The sequence below is a fragment of the Gekko japonicus genome, unplaced genomic scaffold (assembly GCF_001447785.1).
Source record: "Gekko japonicus isolate JY-2015 unplaced genomic scaffold, Gekko_japonicus_V1.1 scaffold1135, whole genome shotgun sequence".
NCBI lineage: Eukaryota > Metazoa > Chordata > Lepidosauria > Squamata > Gekkonidae > Gekko > Gekko japonicus.
The window spans coordinates 181601-199469 of NW_015161987.1; the positions used below are offsets into that span (position 1 = coordinate 181601).

Sequence of the window (17869 nt, forward strand, 5' to 3'; positions counted from 1 at the left end):
ATGACCATGATGTGGAACATGTTAAAATCAGATAGAACTACCCAATGCCAGATGTGGATTGTTTTATAAATTCACTCTGTGGCTTAAGGGTACACACAACAATGGTGGTGGTGAAAGAAATGTGGCCAGATACTAGCAGCTTTCTCCAGTGTAGTTCTTCTTTCTACCTGCCTCTTTTTTTTTTATCCCACCCTCCCTGGATCCCAGGGCACCATACGTGGCTCTCCTTCCCTGTTTTCTCCTCCCAACAACCCTGCGAGGTAGGTTAGCTGAGAGAGAAAGAACAACCAGAGGTCATTTAGGAGGCAGTCCTGACCAGCTGTACTCAAGAGAGCCGGTTTGGTATAGTGGTTAGGAGCATGGTCTCTAATCTGGGAGAACTGGGTTCGATTCCCCACTCCTCCACATGCAGCTGCTGGTGTGACCTTGGATCAGTCACAAGTTTTCTCAGAGCTGTTCTCTCAAGGACAGTTCTCGAAAGAGCTCTCTCAGCCCCACCTACCTCACAGGGTGTCTGTTGTGGGGAGGGGGAGGGAAAGGAGATTGTAAGCCACTCTGGGACTTGGTAGTGAAGGGCAGGGTATAAATCCAATATCATCTTTTCTTTTTCTTCAAATTGAATGCTGTGAAATGTGGCTTTAGCTAGGTTTTCCAATCTCCAGGTGGAGCTTGGAGATCTCTTAGGACTACAACTGATCTCCAGGCGAAAAAATCAGTTCACCTGGAGAAAATGGCTGCCTGGGAGGGTGGACTCTATGGCCTTGTACCCCACTGCAAAACCGGGCCAAGTTAAAGACATACATACTCGGGGGACTCCAGAGATATGAATAAAATATGCATTTGACAAATGAGCAAGTGCGGGAGGAAAAGCAAGAGGGTGTAGAAAGAACGGCTTGTCCCTGAAAACTCACAGAATCCAGGAAGAGAGTTGTTAGTGGGATTTCGAAAATATTCCTCTCTTCCTGAAATTCATCATAGACCCCTCTAGCTTGTATGTATACAACACTGATATTGGTCTTGCTAGCCACAAGAACTGACAAAGGTTGCCGGCCTCCAGGTGGGACAGCAATACAAAGAGAGAGAGAGATCACATTAATAACCAGAAGCAAACAACGACAATGACCATGACAAACCATTCCATATACAATGATTTTTTATTTATTTTTTTACCAATTGTAATTGTAATGGTACACAAATAATATAGACAAACTGTTTTTCAACTGAACTGGATTCACGGGACTTTGCCGTTTTGAGGTTATAAACTGATTGAAAGATTCTCGAAGATGTTATCGCATTAACTAGACGTGTGATGATGTTGAAGCGATGAAGTGATGTTCACTTTGATAAAAGGTGAACTCCGAAACGGGTTCTAGCTGGTCGCCTAGGGTTCCCAAGTACCTACCTATGATCCGACAGGGGACACATGCTTCCCCGCCGGACGATTCTTGCTTGGAACACAGGCGCTGCACTATTCCGTCGCCCAGACGTGACGTAGGCACATAGCTGGGCGACACTCTGGTAATGGGACTGGAAACTCGATGGTACCATCGAGTTTCCAGCCCCAGTGCTAGAGCGTCGCCCGACTACGTGCCTATGTCACATCTGGGTGACGGAATAGTGCAGCGCCTGTGTTTTCCCCGTGGGAATGGTCCCGCGAAGAACTATACATCCCCCGCTGAATTAAGGTAAGTACTTGGGAGCCCTGCGGTTGCCTGTCAAGTCGGATTTTGCGAGTGGAGTGGATGCGCATAGTCGGATTTGCGAGTGGAGTTGGACTCGACAAGTAGCTCATGCATACAGAAGTTGTAACTGCGAGTGAAGCTGGACTTGGCAAGGACTCCTTTACATACGAACAACTTGACATTCTTTTACTTTAAAATACCAGGACTTCGTATATATTATTTATCATTACAGTCAGTAAAAAGAATTATTGTATACTGAATTGTTTGTCTTGGTCATTGTCCTTGTTAGCTTCCAAGTGGGTACATAAACACACCCCTGTGTAAAAAAGTTTTGCCAAACATCAAATAAACCTTATTGCACCGTTCAATAAATGTATTTGTTTGCCAGTACTTAAACTTTGAAGGACTGCTTGTCAGAACCCACAGCCAACAACGAAGTACACGCATTCAGGAACGGTAATACTTTTATTGCAGAGCTATAGATGCAGTAACATAAGCACTGTTAAGAATGGCGGCTGCCCCTTGGGCATAATAGGATATAGGGTATTCGTATGCACCCCCCCCCAGAGCACTGGCCAATTAGGCACCCCCCGCGCGCGGGATAAAGCTTGGAGGTTTAGCTACGTTAGGTAGCTAAAGCTGAGAACCAACACTCTCCCACGGCACCTAGGAAAAACCCAGACGATACAATTCCCTCCTGCACATTTGTATAGATAAGCATTTCGTCGCTAAGCACAACAAGCACAGAAAGGAATGCAGTAGCAATTAACCAGACACAGACGGAGCTCCCCAACCCCCATGGCAGCGTAGCTGACACTGCTGTCCGATTGTTGAACATTAATGGTGTGATACGTGCTTTAAAATTTACAAGAAGTCTTGTGACAACTTTGTGAAGTTTTTCTTCAGTTATCTGAAGAAGTGCTTTGGCTTGTGGTAAAGGCTACAGCCGAAATGAGGAACTCCTGGCACCTTTTCCCATTGTGAAGTTTTTCTCCTGTTATCTGAAGAAGCCTTTTGGCTTGTGGTAAAGGCTACAGCCGAAACGAGAAACTTTGGGTGCCTTTTCCCTTTGCCCAGTTTGCAGGGTCTCTAGCTGCAGAGTTGCACAGTGTAGCCAAGGCTAGATGTATAATTGCCGCTGCGCTGATTAGCTGCTTTTTTCTATGACGTTTTTGTATTAGATGGTTGGTTGATGGTTGGTTGCAACATTTACTGTAGATTTACTGAGCTGATTAGCCGCCATTTTCAAGATGTAATAAACAAGTCTTTTTTATATATATAACAGACCTTTATTGAATGGTGCCACAAGATTTATTTGATGTTTGGCAAAGCCTTTTTACACCGTGTGTGTATTTAGCTTCCAGGTGGGGATGGAGATTTCTTGGAATTACAACCAGAGGTCATTTCGGGGGGGATCACAGTTCCCCCGGGTGAGGTATGGGGGGCGGGGCACATGACGAAGCCCCGCCCCCTGCTTCCGGCCGCCCCGCTTCCGGCCCTCATTCAGCCAGGAGGAGGCAGGAGAAGAGGGAGGGTAAGTTGCTTCCTCCCTGCCTCTCCCCACCCCTGCCTGCCTGGGGCCAGGGAGGGCCTTCGCAGGGCTTCCTTGCACTCCCGCCGGCCTTGCAGGTCCACCGCCGGGCCCCTCATGGGGCTCGGCAGTGGAGCTGCAAGGCCGCCGCCGCCAGCTGAGACCGTTGGGGGCGGGGTGTGTGGCCTTATGACACACTTCCGGTGATGTCAGGGGGTGTGGCATATGCTAATGAGTTATGCTAATGAGTTCCCCTAGCTCTTTTTCTACGAAACGACCCCTGATTACAACTGATTTCCAGACTACATACGTCTCCCAGGCTCCACCCTCAACTTTCCAGGTATTTTGGAACCTGAGGTTGGCAGCTCTAACTGGGATGATTATTTCCGTGCAAGTGTTTTTTCCGGGTCTGCACGACTTATTCAGAAACACTGGCCATAGGGTTGCCACCCTCCAGGTGGCACCTGAAGGTCTCCCGCTATTCCAATTGATCTCCAGATGACCGAGATCAGTTCTGCTGGAGAAAATGACAGCTTTGGAGAGTGGACTTGTTAAGTCGCTCGCTTAACAAAGCAGTCGGAGAGTGATTCAGCAAGAACACAGCTTTATTCTTCAACTCGAACACAACTCCAACACGGATCAACATCTGATAGCCAGAACAGCCTCTACATTGCAGCTGTCCTGCTTTTAAACATTCCCGGATAATGTAGCCACACCCACTGTACAGATACCAACCAATACGGTTGTTTGCATAAGGACCAATCACGGACGTTCCCACTCAGGGAGCTTGCTGTGAAGTTATTGGCTAGGTGCTTCCTGGGTTAGCAATAGGAATGGATTCCTGTCCGAGAAGAGGTTTGACCTCCCCTCTCTGTCCAGTTTTCCCAATCGAAACCAGGTTCCTCCAAGGGAAAAATGTGTTCGCCGTTCGAACGTCGGATTAGGATTCCTGTGGTTTCCCAAATCAGACCATAGGTAGTTTAAGAAATCGCAGAGAAGTGGTGAGGAAAATGCAGAAAGGCAGCAAATGGAGAATGAAGAATTGAGGAGCTGAGAAGAAGAAACCAGGGCAGTTCAACACCCCTTAGCACAAGAAAACATCTACATGAAGAAACCTAATAATGAGGGGTGTACATTCAGATCTACCCGCACTGAAAATATACCTGAAAAAAAAACAGTATTTTGGGGGTATATTTAAGCATCCTAAATGTGTCTGGGTTTCCTCGTGTCAACCAGGGGGGAAATCCTGAGAAAATCCCGGATATATTTGGAAATTACCGGCAGATCCAAAACCAGCAAGAGGCAGGATCAGATTGTTCCCACCTCACAGCCAGGGCCGGCGCTCCCATAAAGCAGGGTTAGGCAGTTGCCTTAGGGCGTGACCCTAGAAGGGCACCACACTGGCCTCCTGCCCCACCCAACCCCCTTCCAACCCCTCCCCTCTCCAAATAGAGTCAAGACAGTCACCACCAGCTCTCTGCTCCTCTGGCTATGCCTCTGGCTCAGTCCTCCTGAGTGCAGAGGCAGCCTTGCAGTCCACCAGCAGCGGCGAGAGACTGGAGGGGCAGCGGCAGAGAGAGAAGACTCCCACCCCACACATTGCCCAGTGCCTTCCTTTCCCTTGGCATGTCTCTGGCTCCCTGGCGGGGGTGGCACCGTCGAGCTGAGGACCCAGGTAGGCAGGCTGCTGCCGCCCCGCCCCCCTCCTCCCCCTCAGAGCTGCTGTGAGAGCGGCTCTTAGGGACGCTGTGTGTGGCGCACCACTTTCACGCCTTTTTGGCGCTTCCCAGAGGGATGGGGGATCCCACCAGGTGGGACGATGGAGAGGACATTCCCCTCCCTCCCACTCTTGAGCACTACTGTCGGGGAACCAAAACCTCCTGGATATTCCAGGCCCCAGGAACATCAAACTCACGCCAGGGCGTTTTTGGTGGCGGCTCCTACCTGGTGGAATGAGCTCCCAGAAGAGATCTGGGCCCTGTGGGACCTTGGGCAGTTCCGCAGGGCCTGTAAAACGGAGCTCTTCTGCCAGGCATTCGAGTAGGAGCTGCCGCCACCATTATTACACCAACATTTTTTTCCATCACCGCACCCTTACCACCGCTGGCAATGGGTACCATCGGGGGTGTGAGACGTACCTGGCGGATGATAGGGTTGTGGGGACATATAGTCGTTGAATTGTTATAACAGCTGCATAACACCATCTTGATTTTACGAATTGGAGCAAGTGGTGGAGCACCGATATTTTATTAATTGTATTATATTGTATTGTATTTTATTGTTCTTATTGTTTTTATTGGCATTTATGCCCTTGTTAGCCGCCCTGAGCCTTCGGGGAGGGCGGGATACAAATTTAAAGAATAAATAAATAAATAAATAGGGGGGGCCTTCTTGGTACCCTGCCTTTCCCGTGTCTCGGTCTGGCAAGAGGCGTATTTCCCGCCCCGCCGCCACGGCCCTCGAAGTTGCCGGGCCTCCCCCTCGAGCCTTCTGCAGCTCTTCCTCGCCGGGCTTCGCTTGTGTCTGCGGCCACTTTGGGGGGCTGCAGCAGCTGGAGCAGCAGGGCGCCTTCCTTCCCAGAGGAGAGAGGCTGCTCGGAGGTTGGAGGGGGTTGCCGGGCACCTGGAAGTAGCTGGCGTGGGGGTGGGGAGAGAGAATGAGAGAAGGGCGCCGAAGGTGCTTGAGGCGAAGTAGCAAGCCCTGGAGAGTGGAGCTGGGGGGGGGGGAGTGCGGTTTCCGTTGGTTGCTGCCTTGGTCTGAAGTGTTAGAAGAGTTAGATTTGAGTCCAGAAGCACCTTAGAGACTGACAAGATTGTCATGGTTTAAGCTTCCAGAGTCAATCCTTCGTCGGTGGTGGGGCTTAGCTCGTGAGCCCGCCTGCCCGAAGCGTGGGTCTGTGACAGAATTAAAAGGCAGGCGGGCTGGCAGGGAGTGAAAATTCAGGTGGAGTAGCCGTGTTGGTCTGCAGGCAGCAGAACGAAGTTTTGAGTCCAGTGGCGCCGTTAAGACCAACAAAGTCTTACTCACGGTATGAGACAGGGAGTGCGTCAGGGGCGAGCTATAAGACCCGACACCCGAAAGACCGCCCGGGAAGAACAACCAAGAAAAACAGCGAGTCCTGCCACCTGGGTGCTGGTAGGCAGCCCCAACCCCTGTAGACATGTGGCCTTAGCTAGGGATAAATTTGGAACTTGTAAGCCGCTCAGAGTTGGAGCGGGGTAGGGTTGGAGCGGGGTAGAAATCAAAGATATAAATAAATAAATAAATAAATAAATAAATAAAGGCAGGTGCTAACAGTCCTCTGCCTCTGAGTTTCATTTGCTGGGCAAGAGCCCCGCTTGCTTGCTTTGGGTTTGTTTGCTAAGAACCAGAAGCGGCACACGCGCCTCTCCCTTGGGATCAGCGCCTTTATGCCTGCTGGGGAGGTGGCTGAGGGGAGAGTGGTCTTGCTAATCATATGGAGGAAGGCCTCGCCACTGCCATCGTATGTAAATACACGTTTCTTTTAGACCAGATTTGGATTTGTTTTCACAATAAATATAGGTTTGGTTCTCTAAAATGAAGGGGGGGGGATGTGTTTGTGTTTTTAAATCTCCTACAGCTCAAATATCAAATTAGCAGTTTCAAATTTTGTGTTTTTCATTCTTCCTAAAATGCATTTATGTTTGAAAACTGGGGGGCGCGGGGGGAAGGGCGCCAGAAGGTAGCCTTGCCTAGTGTGCAAAAAAACACACACCTGGCGCCGGCCCTGCTCACAGCTGTTTGACAGGCTTCTGCAGTCCCTTTAAACTGTAAAGAGGCTGCAGAAGACAGCCCCCACTGGCTCGACTCGGGTCTGGCCGGCTTCTCCTGCCGCCTGGTTTGAACCAAGCAGCAAGAGAAGTCAGCCCAGGATCAGCCTCAGCTGGGAGCCCCATGCCACCTCGGCTTGGCATTGGCTTCTCTTGCAACCGGGTTTAAACCAGTATCGAGATCTGGGGTTTTTCAGGAAACTGATTTTTTTTTTTTGTTGTTCAATATACCCTAACTGAAAAAATGTGCCTTGGTGTTTAGTCATGCCGGCCACATGACCACGGAAACGTCTTCGGACAGCGCTGGCTCTTCGGCTTTAAAACAGAGATGAGCACCACAACCCTAGAGTCGGATTCGACTGGCTTTCGAGCAAGGGAACCTTTACCTTTACTAATAACATCCCGGGAAGAACAAGGCCAAGTCAAGGCAAATCAGTGGTGTGGGATATCCTAGTCCTCTTTTCGCTGATACCAAATAGCAAGACAGATCTGGAGGTTTTGATATTGCCCAGGCCTTGTCACACTGACCTGCACCGGCCTATCAGGGTCAACTAATCTTCTTGCGCCCCCTACTGAGGAGTGACTCCTATGTAGCCCGTTCGCGGGGAGGGCGGGGTATAAATACAATTAAATAAATAAATAAATACGTTCTTCTTTGCAGAAACTGCAAGGTGAGAGAAACCCTAAGCATATGAACGATTCCGCCCGGGAACTGTTTGAGATCATTCCTGGAGACAGGGAGCCGGCTCTGGAGAGAAGCGAGTCGCAGTGTCGGAGGTGCGCCGTGGTGGGGAATTCGGGGAACCTGAAGCATTCTCAGTACGGCAAAGAGATCGACAGCCACGACTTTGTGTTCAGGTGAGTGGCAGGGGGTTCTTCAACCATAGTGATCATTCAGACCTAGGGCTGCCAACTCTGGACTGGGAAATTCCTGGAGATTTGGGGCGGTGGGGGTACCCTGACCTGGATAGCCCAGGCTAGCCCAATCTCATCAGATCTCGGGAGCTAGGCAGGGTCGGTGCTGGTTAGTCCTTGGATGGGAGCAGGGCTTTTTTGGTAGAAAAAGCCCAACAAGAACTCATTAGCATAATAGGCCACACCCGACAACAGAAACTCATTAGCCTATTAGGCCACATCCCTGGTTGTGCAGTTCATTGGCATATTAGGCCACACTCCCAGGCCTTCCTTTGGATTGCCCAGGCGCTCTGCAGCTGCGGGAAACCCGGGCAAGCCCCCCCCCCCCGCTTTGATGCTGGCATTAAAGTTGTGAAACCAACATACAACAGATACCGTGCACAGATGAATTATAACCTATCATAAATAATTTTATAGATTTAGAAAAATATTATTGCAATAATTTCTTCATACATATTAATCATCATAGTCACAATTCATAATATAAGAGAACAAAATGTCAAATATCATCTCCATAGATTCTCAAAAGATATAGTACAACCTTATAATATATACTAGTCCTCCTCTGTAAAAAAGTTTCAAAAGGGAGGACTCCTTAAATTCTCTTTACATGTGCTCTGTCTTCCTCCAACAGAGGTCCAGATGTCCTTCTGTTTCAGAATCTTCCTCAGGGAGTCCAACAATAATTTTCAGCACAAGGTTGCTAAATACCAAAGTTTTAATCCAAAATTCTCTTTCAATGAACGCTGCAAAAAGTTTTTTGATGAGCTACAAGCCTCCTCCAAATTGAAAAGCACGTTTGGAGGAAGATTCTGAAACAGAAGGACATCTGGACCTCTGTTGGAGGAAGACAGAGCACATGTAAAGAGAATTTAAGGAGTCCTCCCTTTTGAATCTTTTTACAGAGGAGGACTAGTATATATAATAAGGTTGTACTATATCTTTTGAGAATCTATGGAGATGATATTTGACATTTTGTTCTCTTATATTATGAATTGTGACTATGATGATTAATATGTATGAAGAAATTACTGTAATAATATTTTTCTAAATATATAAAATTATTTATGATAGGTTATAATTCATCTGTGCACGGTATCTGTTGTATGTTGGTTTTCCTACTTACCGTGGGTCCTTGTTTGGGTTTCGTTTACCCACCACACGGCATCAGAATTCCAAAAGTGCCTGCAGTCTTAAAAAGTCTGGGGGATCCCTGCTTTAGGGAATGAGGGGAGTTAAACCTTTTGCTCTTGAGCCAGTTCCCAGACTTCTTTATGCCCTTGCAGGGAAAGAAGACAGGCAACTGAATCTAACAATCATTTCCACCAGCAGGAGGGAAGGCACGTTTCCCCATTTTTTCCCCTCCTCCTCCGATGAAATACCCGTTTATGTACAGTACTTTTTTTTTTGGGGGGGGGAGCTTTGAAACACCAGGGGCAGCATTTCAGAGATGGTAACAATGGTATGCAGGGGGGGGGTCAGGAAAGTTCCATTGCACAGAAATCTATTCATCTTTAGTTGAATGCAACTGCTTTTTTCTCTACTGGGGGTTTAATGGGCTTGCCAATTCTGTGTTGGGAAATTCTGGGAGATGAGGGGGGATTGGAGATATTATTATTATTATTATTATTATTATTATTATTATTATTATTATTATTATTGTTGTTGTTGTTGTTGTTGTTGTTGTTGTTGTTGTTGTTGTTGTTGTTGTTGTTGTTGTTAGTCATTTCATAGAAAAAGGTGCAGGAGCTCATTAGCATGACTCATTAGCATAACTCATTTGCATATGCCACACACCCTGACATCACCGGAAGTGTGTCAGAAGGCAACACCCACCGCTCAGGCTCCACTGGACTGTTTTGGATTGCTAGCTATCGGGGGGGGCATGTAGATCTGTCCTCACAGAGGAGGGAGAGCTTGTACCTGAACAAAACCTGGTCTTAAAGGTGCCCACTGGACTGTTTTGGACTGGGAGGCCAGGGAGAGCTCTGCAATTTACCTGGCTGCTTCTTGCTCTGCCTGAGGGCTGCTGGGAGAAGGGGGTGGGGCTTGTTGCATGTGCCTGCCCCCTGGGCTCTTTACTGCCGGAGCTCCACTCCAGCAGGAAATGACCCCTGATGATGATGATGATGATGATGATGATGATGATGATGATGATGATGATGATGATTTAAATTTATGGATCGCCCAATCTCTGAGAACCCAAGGCTCGGGGCGATTTACAATAGGTTACAAACAATGCAAAATTACACATTAAAATCAACCATCAGTTAATTCTAATTTAACAGTCTCCAGATGACACCCATAATTTAATCCCAAACCTACTCTGGGCTGTTCTTCTATATCATGGGCAAGTTAAAGGGGGAGGCTGAAGCGGGCAAAATGGAAGAAAAGAAGGGAGGGATTTCAGCAGGGTGGAATGCCACAGAGTCCACCCTCCAAAGCAGCCATTTCCCCCAGGGCAACCGATCCCTGTAGTCCAGAGATCAGTTGTAATTCCAGGAAACCTCCAGGTCCCTCTGGGAGGTGGAGCTATTCTGATCAGGGTAGCATCACTGGGATCGTCTCTCCCTCTTCCTCATTCTCCGCTTATAGTAGAACGTGCTGTCAAATCCCAGCTGATTTATGGCAACTCCATATGGTTTTCAAGGCAAGAGATGATCAGAGAGGGTTCCCCATTGCCTGCCTCTGCACGACAATCTTGGATTTCCTCGGGGGTCTCCCATCCTAGTACTAATCAGGGCCAGGCCTGAGAGCGGGCTGGTCTTCTATCCTGATCGAAACGGCTCCTTCCTATAGCTGCTTTTTGGGTGGCCGAATTAGACAAGGGGAGTCTCAGTCGCGGGATTCCAGTCTGGTCCTATTCCAGTAGCTTCTAATCATTCACCTATCTTAACGGGCAAGAGTCCAGTCGCACCTTTAAGACTAACAACATTTGCGGCAGGGTGGGAGCTTTTGTGAGTCGCTGCTCACCTCTTCAGAGACAGCTGTCTCTGAAGACGTGAGCAGTGACTCACAAAAGCGCCTACCCTGCCTCAAATGTTGTTAGTCTATAAGGCAGGGATGTCAAACATACGGCCCGGGGCCTGGAACCGGCCCCTCTAGGGCTCTTATGTGGCCTGCGAGCAACTAGTGCAAGGGAGGGGACAGGAGACTGCTCAGGGGGGAATGGGTGGAGCCACTCCGATTGTGGCTTCAGCATGGCGGAACAACCTCATCTGCAGCAGTCAAGCAGCGTGGAAGCATCTGTCCAGTGCTGCACCGCTGGCTCTCCAGTCCGCCCCCGTGGGTTTTCCTTTGCACCCCCTCCCAGCCCATGACACCTTGCAGTGAGGAGACACCAGCTTGGAGCTTACCAGCTGCTGTCCTTTATACTGCTTATATCTCCGCCACCTGGCGTTACCTTTCATGGCACACATAGCCCAGCCGGACAAAGTGACATTTATCTCAGATCCGACCCTCACAACAAATGAGTTAGACACCTCTGCTTTAAGGTGCTACTGGACGCTTAACTCTTTTCTACTGCTACGGACAGACTAACACAGCTACCCGTCTTCACCTATTTTTAAAATGAGTGATACGGACATCCCACGACCTGATACCAAACCCTGATAGTCCTCTCATTGACTTTGACCAACCTTGTCTCCTCTTCTCCATTCCTCTTTCTCACCCAAGAATGAACAAAGCCCCGACGGCCAAATTCGAAGCAGATGTCGGCAGCAAAACCACCCACCACTTTGTCTACCCGGAGAGCTACAGGGAGTTGGCAGAGGACGTCAGCATGATCCTCATACCTTTCAAAACCTTGGACCTGCGCTGGGTCGTCAGTGCTCTCACCACAGGCACCATCAACCAGTAAGCAGATCTCGAGAAAACGGAAAAGGAGTGCTTGGATCTCTTGTTAATTTCATGACGGGGCAAAGTCCCCACAAAGGGATTTCACTCTTGGCACACATCGTCCCAGGTGGAGAGACCAGATGTTTGCTGTGGCAAGTTGCCACAGAGCCATCTTTCACTAGTGGTGGAAAGTACCGTTTAAGTTGCTACTGTGGTGACCCCGTAGGGTTTTCAAGGCAAGAGATGAGCGGAGGTGGTTTGCCACTGCCTGCCTCTGCAGAGTGACCCTGGACTTCCTTGGTGGTCTCCCATCCAAGTTCTAACCAAGGCCGACCCTGCTTAGCTTTTGAGATCCGATGAGATCAAACTACCCTAGGCCATCCAGGTCAGAACAGAGTACCCTATCCTGCCAGTGGAAAGTGCCGTCAAGTCACAACTGACCTATGGCGACCCCATGGGGTTTTCAAAGCAAGAGGTGAACTGAGGTACTTTGCCATTTCGTGCCTCTATGTAGCAAACCCTGGAATTCTTTGGTGGTCTCCCATCCAAGTTCTAACCAAGGCCGACCCTGCTTAGCTTTTGAGCTCCGATGAGATCAAGCTACCCTAGGCAGAGTCTCCTATCCTGCCGGTGGAAAGTGTCGTCAGGTCACAACTGACTTCTGGCGACCCCATAGGGTGGGTCTCCCATCCAAGTTCTAACCAGGGCCAACCCTGCTTAGCTTCTGAGATCTGATGAGCTTGGGCTAGGCAGGGTCAGCCAGGTCAGGGCCATCTTTTGGTACCTGAATTGAAACTCTCAGTTATAGTGCTACTAGAAATAATGCCCGTTGCGGAAATAAATACAACGAGATCTAGAAAGAGGCTCTGGGAGAGTGTTCTGGCTTTGGGCAAACAGTGTCAGTTTCCTGTGGCGACCTCAGCAGGGATTAATGACAGAGTCCACTGTTTTCTCCAGAGGGACTGATCTCTGCTACCTGAAGAGCATTTGTATGTTTGAGTTATCTGTAGCCCTCACCTGGAGAGTGGTAACCATTGTTACCCATTCTCCTCTCCCCTATGAGGTATGTTATGCAACTGAAAATTCCAACTGCCTTGCGGGGGGGGAGTTTGAGGTGTGGAATGGACTGAAGTCCAATCAGCTTCCATATGCAGAAGACCAGGTTGTCGCAGCAGTTGTGGTGTGGGCGGGACCCAGGCTTTGCCTTCTGATTGGTGGCGATATATGCTGAGGAGCAGTGCCATCAGCCATACACTAAGGGAGTGCATTTTAGAATTAGAACTTTGGCACCCACTATTCAATTATATATAAGGAGAGATTCAATGCGGCAACTACACCCATGCTGTTGGATCCAGTGATGCGTGGGCAGAAAGGACAATGACCTTACTGCAGTTCCGCTTGCGCAGTGGCACAAGGGTTGTATGCACAGCCCGCTCGTATAATTTTAATGAGATAATAACGGGCAAGAGGTGGTTCAAAGGATCTCGTTAACTTTTACTTTGAAGCTGTATCAGAGGAGATGCGTAGTGTGGCCCCATGCGTGTACAGGAAACATAACCAGCTAGGGCAAGCCAAAAAGCAAGGCGTAATTGTGTAAGGACTATTGTGCATGCTGAGTTCTTCTATTGGGTCTCAGTGGGCATAGGCTGGAGTTAAGTCTGGATAGGATCACACGGCAAGCCACCTGGTGGTGACCTGACCGTATCGACAGGTAAGAACATAAAAGAAGCCAGTGCTGGATCAGGCCAATGGCCCATACAGTCCAACACTCTGTCACACAGTGGCCAAATATACCAGGTGCCATTAGGAAGTCCACCAGTGGGGTCAGAACACTAGAAGCCCTCACACTGTTGGCCCCCCCAAGCACCAAGAATACAGAGCCAGTTTGGTGTAGTGGTTAAGTGCGCGGACTCTAATCTGGGAGAACCGGGTTTGATTCCCCACCCCTCCACTTGCACCTGGCTGGTTGACCTTGGGCAAGCCATAGTTCTGATAAGAGCTGTTCTTGAAAAAAGAGCAGTTTCTGTCAGAGCTCTCTCAGCCCCACCTACCTCACAGGGTGTCTGTTGTGGGGAGGGGAAGGGAAAGGAGTTTGTAAGCCGCTCTGAGACACCTTTGGGTAGTGAAGGGCGGGGGATAAATCCAATCTCTTCTTCTTCTCCTTTGCCCCAGCCTGGGAGTTCCTATCTATACCTTGTGGCTAATAGCAAGTGATGGACCTCTGCTCCATATGTTTATCCAATTTCCTCTTGAAGCTGTCCATGCTTGTAGCTGCTGCCACCTCTTGTGGCAGTGAATCCCATGTGTTAAATCACTCTTTGAGTGAAGAAGTACTTCCTTTTATCCATTCTTCATGTCTCTGAGAACACAGGATCACAAACATGGATGATCGTATTCAGGGTAAGCAAGAGAATCTGTCTTTGCTCTTAAAGTGAAGTCAGGTGCACCTGTCCCCCACACACACTGATGTGGGGTGGTGAAATCTAGCAGTGTGTGTATCTGGGGCACCATTTCCAGGCTTGTGAAATTCCTGGAGATTTGGGGGTGGGGTTTGGAAAGGGAAAGGTCTGAAGGAGAGGAGAGGAGGAGGAGGAGATTGGATTTATACCCTGCCCTTCATTACCCAAAGGAGTCTCGGAGCAGCTTACAATCTCCGTTCCCTTCCCCTCCCCACAACAGACACCAGGTGAGGCAGATGGGGCTGAGAGAGCTCTCTCGAGAACTGCCCTTGAGACAACAGCTCTGAAAGAATTTATGACTGATCCAAGGTCACACCAGCAGCTGCATGTGGAGGAGTAGGGAATCAAACCCTGTTCTCACAGAATAGAATCCGCACTCTTAACCACTACACTGTCAGGTCCCCCAGTAAAGGCACTCTCCACAACACACTTAAGCAGTGATGGTTTATTGAGATGTGCTTTTGGAAACATGCTCTTTGTCAGAACTAAGAAAACGTGTGAAAAATCCCCAGTTATAGGTAAAGCAGTTAACACCCCACATCTCATGCATACATCATCATCCAGCCCCCTAGGTTACTATGACAACCCTATGGTGCCTTATTCAATATGCCCCCCATTGTCACATCTGAGGCGTCCACCTGAACAATAAAAGGCTAGATTTCATCAGGATGGTGGAGGATCGGCTCAGAAGTGAACAATGCCTTTAATCTATCAAAGGCTTGCTGGCACTCTGGCGACCATTCCAATTTACAGCCACCCTTCTTACTCTCCAGAGCCTTCCCCTTAGTTTTTATTAGATCAGTCATTGGGAGAATAACCTGGGTAAAGTTTGGGATGAAGGGGCAGTAGAAGTTTGTGAATCCGAGGAAGTATTGTAATTGTCTCCTGGTGCATGGGGGCTCCCACCCCACCACATCTTGGATTTTTTTGGGATCCATCTCCAGTCCCTCCCTCGTGATGCGATATCCTAAGAAGTCCATCTCCTCTTTGTGAAACTCACCCTTGGACAGCTTAGCATAGAGGTGATTCTCGTACAGTGCTTTGAGAACCTCTCTCACCAGTTTCATATGGGACTCCTTATCGTGTGAGTATATCAACATGTCATCTAAATAAACAACCACCCCCTTAAACAAATGCTTGTCCAACATTTCATTGATGAGGTTCATGAACAACGTAGGGCCCCCCACCAGTCCGAACGGCATGACCAAGTATTTGAACTTCCCTAACAGTGTGTTAAAAGCAGTCTTGTGTTCGTCCCCCTCCCTTATGCGCATTCAAAAATAGGTGTCTTGCAAATCCAGCTTAGTAAAAATCTTCCCCAAGAAGCCTCCGCCGAAAGGTCTTTGATGAGGGGGAGGGGGGTATGTGTTTGACATAGACACAGCATTGTAATCCATACATAACCTTAAGCCCCCATCCTTCTTTTTCTGGAACAACACTGATGCAGCAAAAGGGGAGGTAGTGGGCCTAATGAACCCCCTCTCCAAGTTCTTGTCTATAAACCTCTGCAATTCCTCCTTCTCCGTGGGGCGCATAGTATACAACTTTCTCTTGGGTAGTTTATTACCTGGCAGTATCTTGATTGCACAGTCAGTTTTATGATGGGGAGGCAACTCATCCACCTCTTCCTCAAACACCTGAGCCTAGTCTCTATACTCTTAGGGAATGGCATTCAGTTCCTCCTTTGCTAAACAGATGTGCTCGAGTGCCAGCTGAGGTTCCTCCCCCCATTCCAACTGCCACAAATGCTCCTTACATCTGGGGTCTAAGAAGGTAAGAGTTCCCACACTCCACTGCATGTAGGGGTCATGGGCTTGCAACCATGGACTGCCTAAAACCATGGGGAATTGTGCTGAGGGGTGTACTATAAAAGATCTCAGTTCCCAATGTTCAGACACCCCCACCTGCAGTTGTACTCTGCAGTACTGGCATGCTTGCATTGTAATATCGTCCATTTGGGTGAACACTACTGGTTCTTTTAAGCTATGCATCTTTGCCCCCAACCCCATAACTAAGGTGGGACTTACCAAGTCTCTTGTGCACCCAGAGTCTATAAGGGCCCATACTCAAATATGGGTCCCCTCCTCAGGGTTAAGTACAGTGACTGTCACAAAGAAAAGGGAGGAAGAGGATCTCACCGGTTCTCATGCCGGGGACTTTCGGACCTGCTGGTTGGCGCCCTTCACAGCAGGTCTCGGTGTTTTCCCACCCCCCGAGGCCTTTCGGAATGGGTGGGAGGGGGTCACTCCAGCTCCTCGGCTGCGGCCTCTTCGCCGGACTCTTCGGAGTCTTCTTTCACCATAAGCTCTTTCACAACTTTGAGGAGGTTTTTGATCAGGAACTGGAGACCCTCTTTCAGCTGTTTCACCTCTGGTCGTAGGCCCAATTGGCCCTGGTCACTTCTCGACTCGTCTTCCCACTCTTCCATCAGCTTGGCCAGCTCCAGGTCATCATGTAAGGTGAGGGAGACTCTCTGTCCATCCCGGTCCGAGTGGCTATGGGCACCATGGAACCCAAGTGTGCTGGCCAACCACAGTGGGTCTTCCCAGCTATCAGGACTATCCCGACGTTTGGGGGGTTTGAAGAGGACGTCCTCTTGGGCTTAGTGCCTATAGCTTTTTTGTCTCCCTTCCTGTTGGGGTTGAGCGCGGGGCTCTCAGGTTCATACCCGGTACTCGCATTTGCCCCACCATCTTTCGAATTGGGATCTCAGGTGAAGAGCTATGCAGTAGTTCTGACAATCTGTCAGGTTCCCCAGTAACGGCACTCTCCACAACACACTTAAGCAGTGATAGTTTATTGAGATGTACTTAGTTTTGGAAACATGCTCTTTGTCAGAACTAAGAAAATGTGCGAAAAATCCCATTATAGGTAAAGCAATTAACATCCCACATCTCATGCGTATGTCATCATCCAGCCCCTAGGTTACTATGGCAGCCCTGACAGATATATGGCACGTTATCTATTCTAGCATGGCAGAAGAGTCTCCAAGGTCAGCTCTCATTGGAGCCGGCGTTGGGGCACAGCTTAAGGAAAATGGTTATGGCTACTACAAGCATTCACACTCAACATCCCATGCACTCCCCTCAGGAATTCCCTCCCCCCTATATCATGACAAGGAGTGAAATGAAATGCAAAGAAACGAAACTCAGCTTGACATACACCAAAGGAGAGGGACCTCAGCAGGTTATGTTACCATACAGCCCACCCAACAGAAGTTACCATTTTCCCCAGGAAATCTGTTATTTGAGATCAGATGTCATTCCAGGAAATCTCCAGGCCCCATCTGGAGTCTGGAGGAGGAAGAGGAAATCCAACAACAATATCCATGATAAAAATAACAAAGAGTCGATAAAGATATGTTGCAAAATCATTTACTGTAGTAAGTCTGTAGAAAATTATCTTCTATTATCGCTCACACACTAACGAGTGCTGCGCAATGTAAACAATTTGTTTCACAATATTTGCTTTAACTGAGTGTGCAGCAATCCCAATTCTTATCAATTACTACTTATCAACTCTTGAAGGAAACATTCCATGTTGACTCTCTAATAACAAAACCCAAGGTCTTCACAATGTATTAGCTGGATCTCCCGTGATCTCTCATTTTTTTTGCTCCCACCTGGAGGATAGCTTGTCGTTGTTCAGTCACAT

General features: G+C 48.6%; 1 protein-coding gene across 1 annotated transcript in view; it reads left to right on the forward strand.

Annotated features, from left to right (window-relative positions):
• The window catches only part of ST3GAL1 (ST3 beta-galactoside alpha-2,3-sialyltransferase 1), a 160342-nt gene that overhangs the window by 128540 nt on the left and 13933 nt on the right, over positions 1-17869 (forward strand). Inside the window, exons 4-5 of the mRNA XM_015429812.1 lie at positions 7666-7862; positions 11595-11774. Of these exons, the coding sequence (XP_015285298.1) occupies positions 7666-7862; positions 11595-11774 (377 nt within the window). The remainder of the gene's footprint in view (positions 1-7665; positions 7863-11594; positions 11775-17869) is intronic.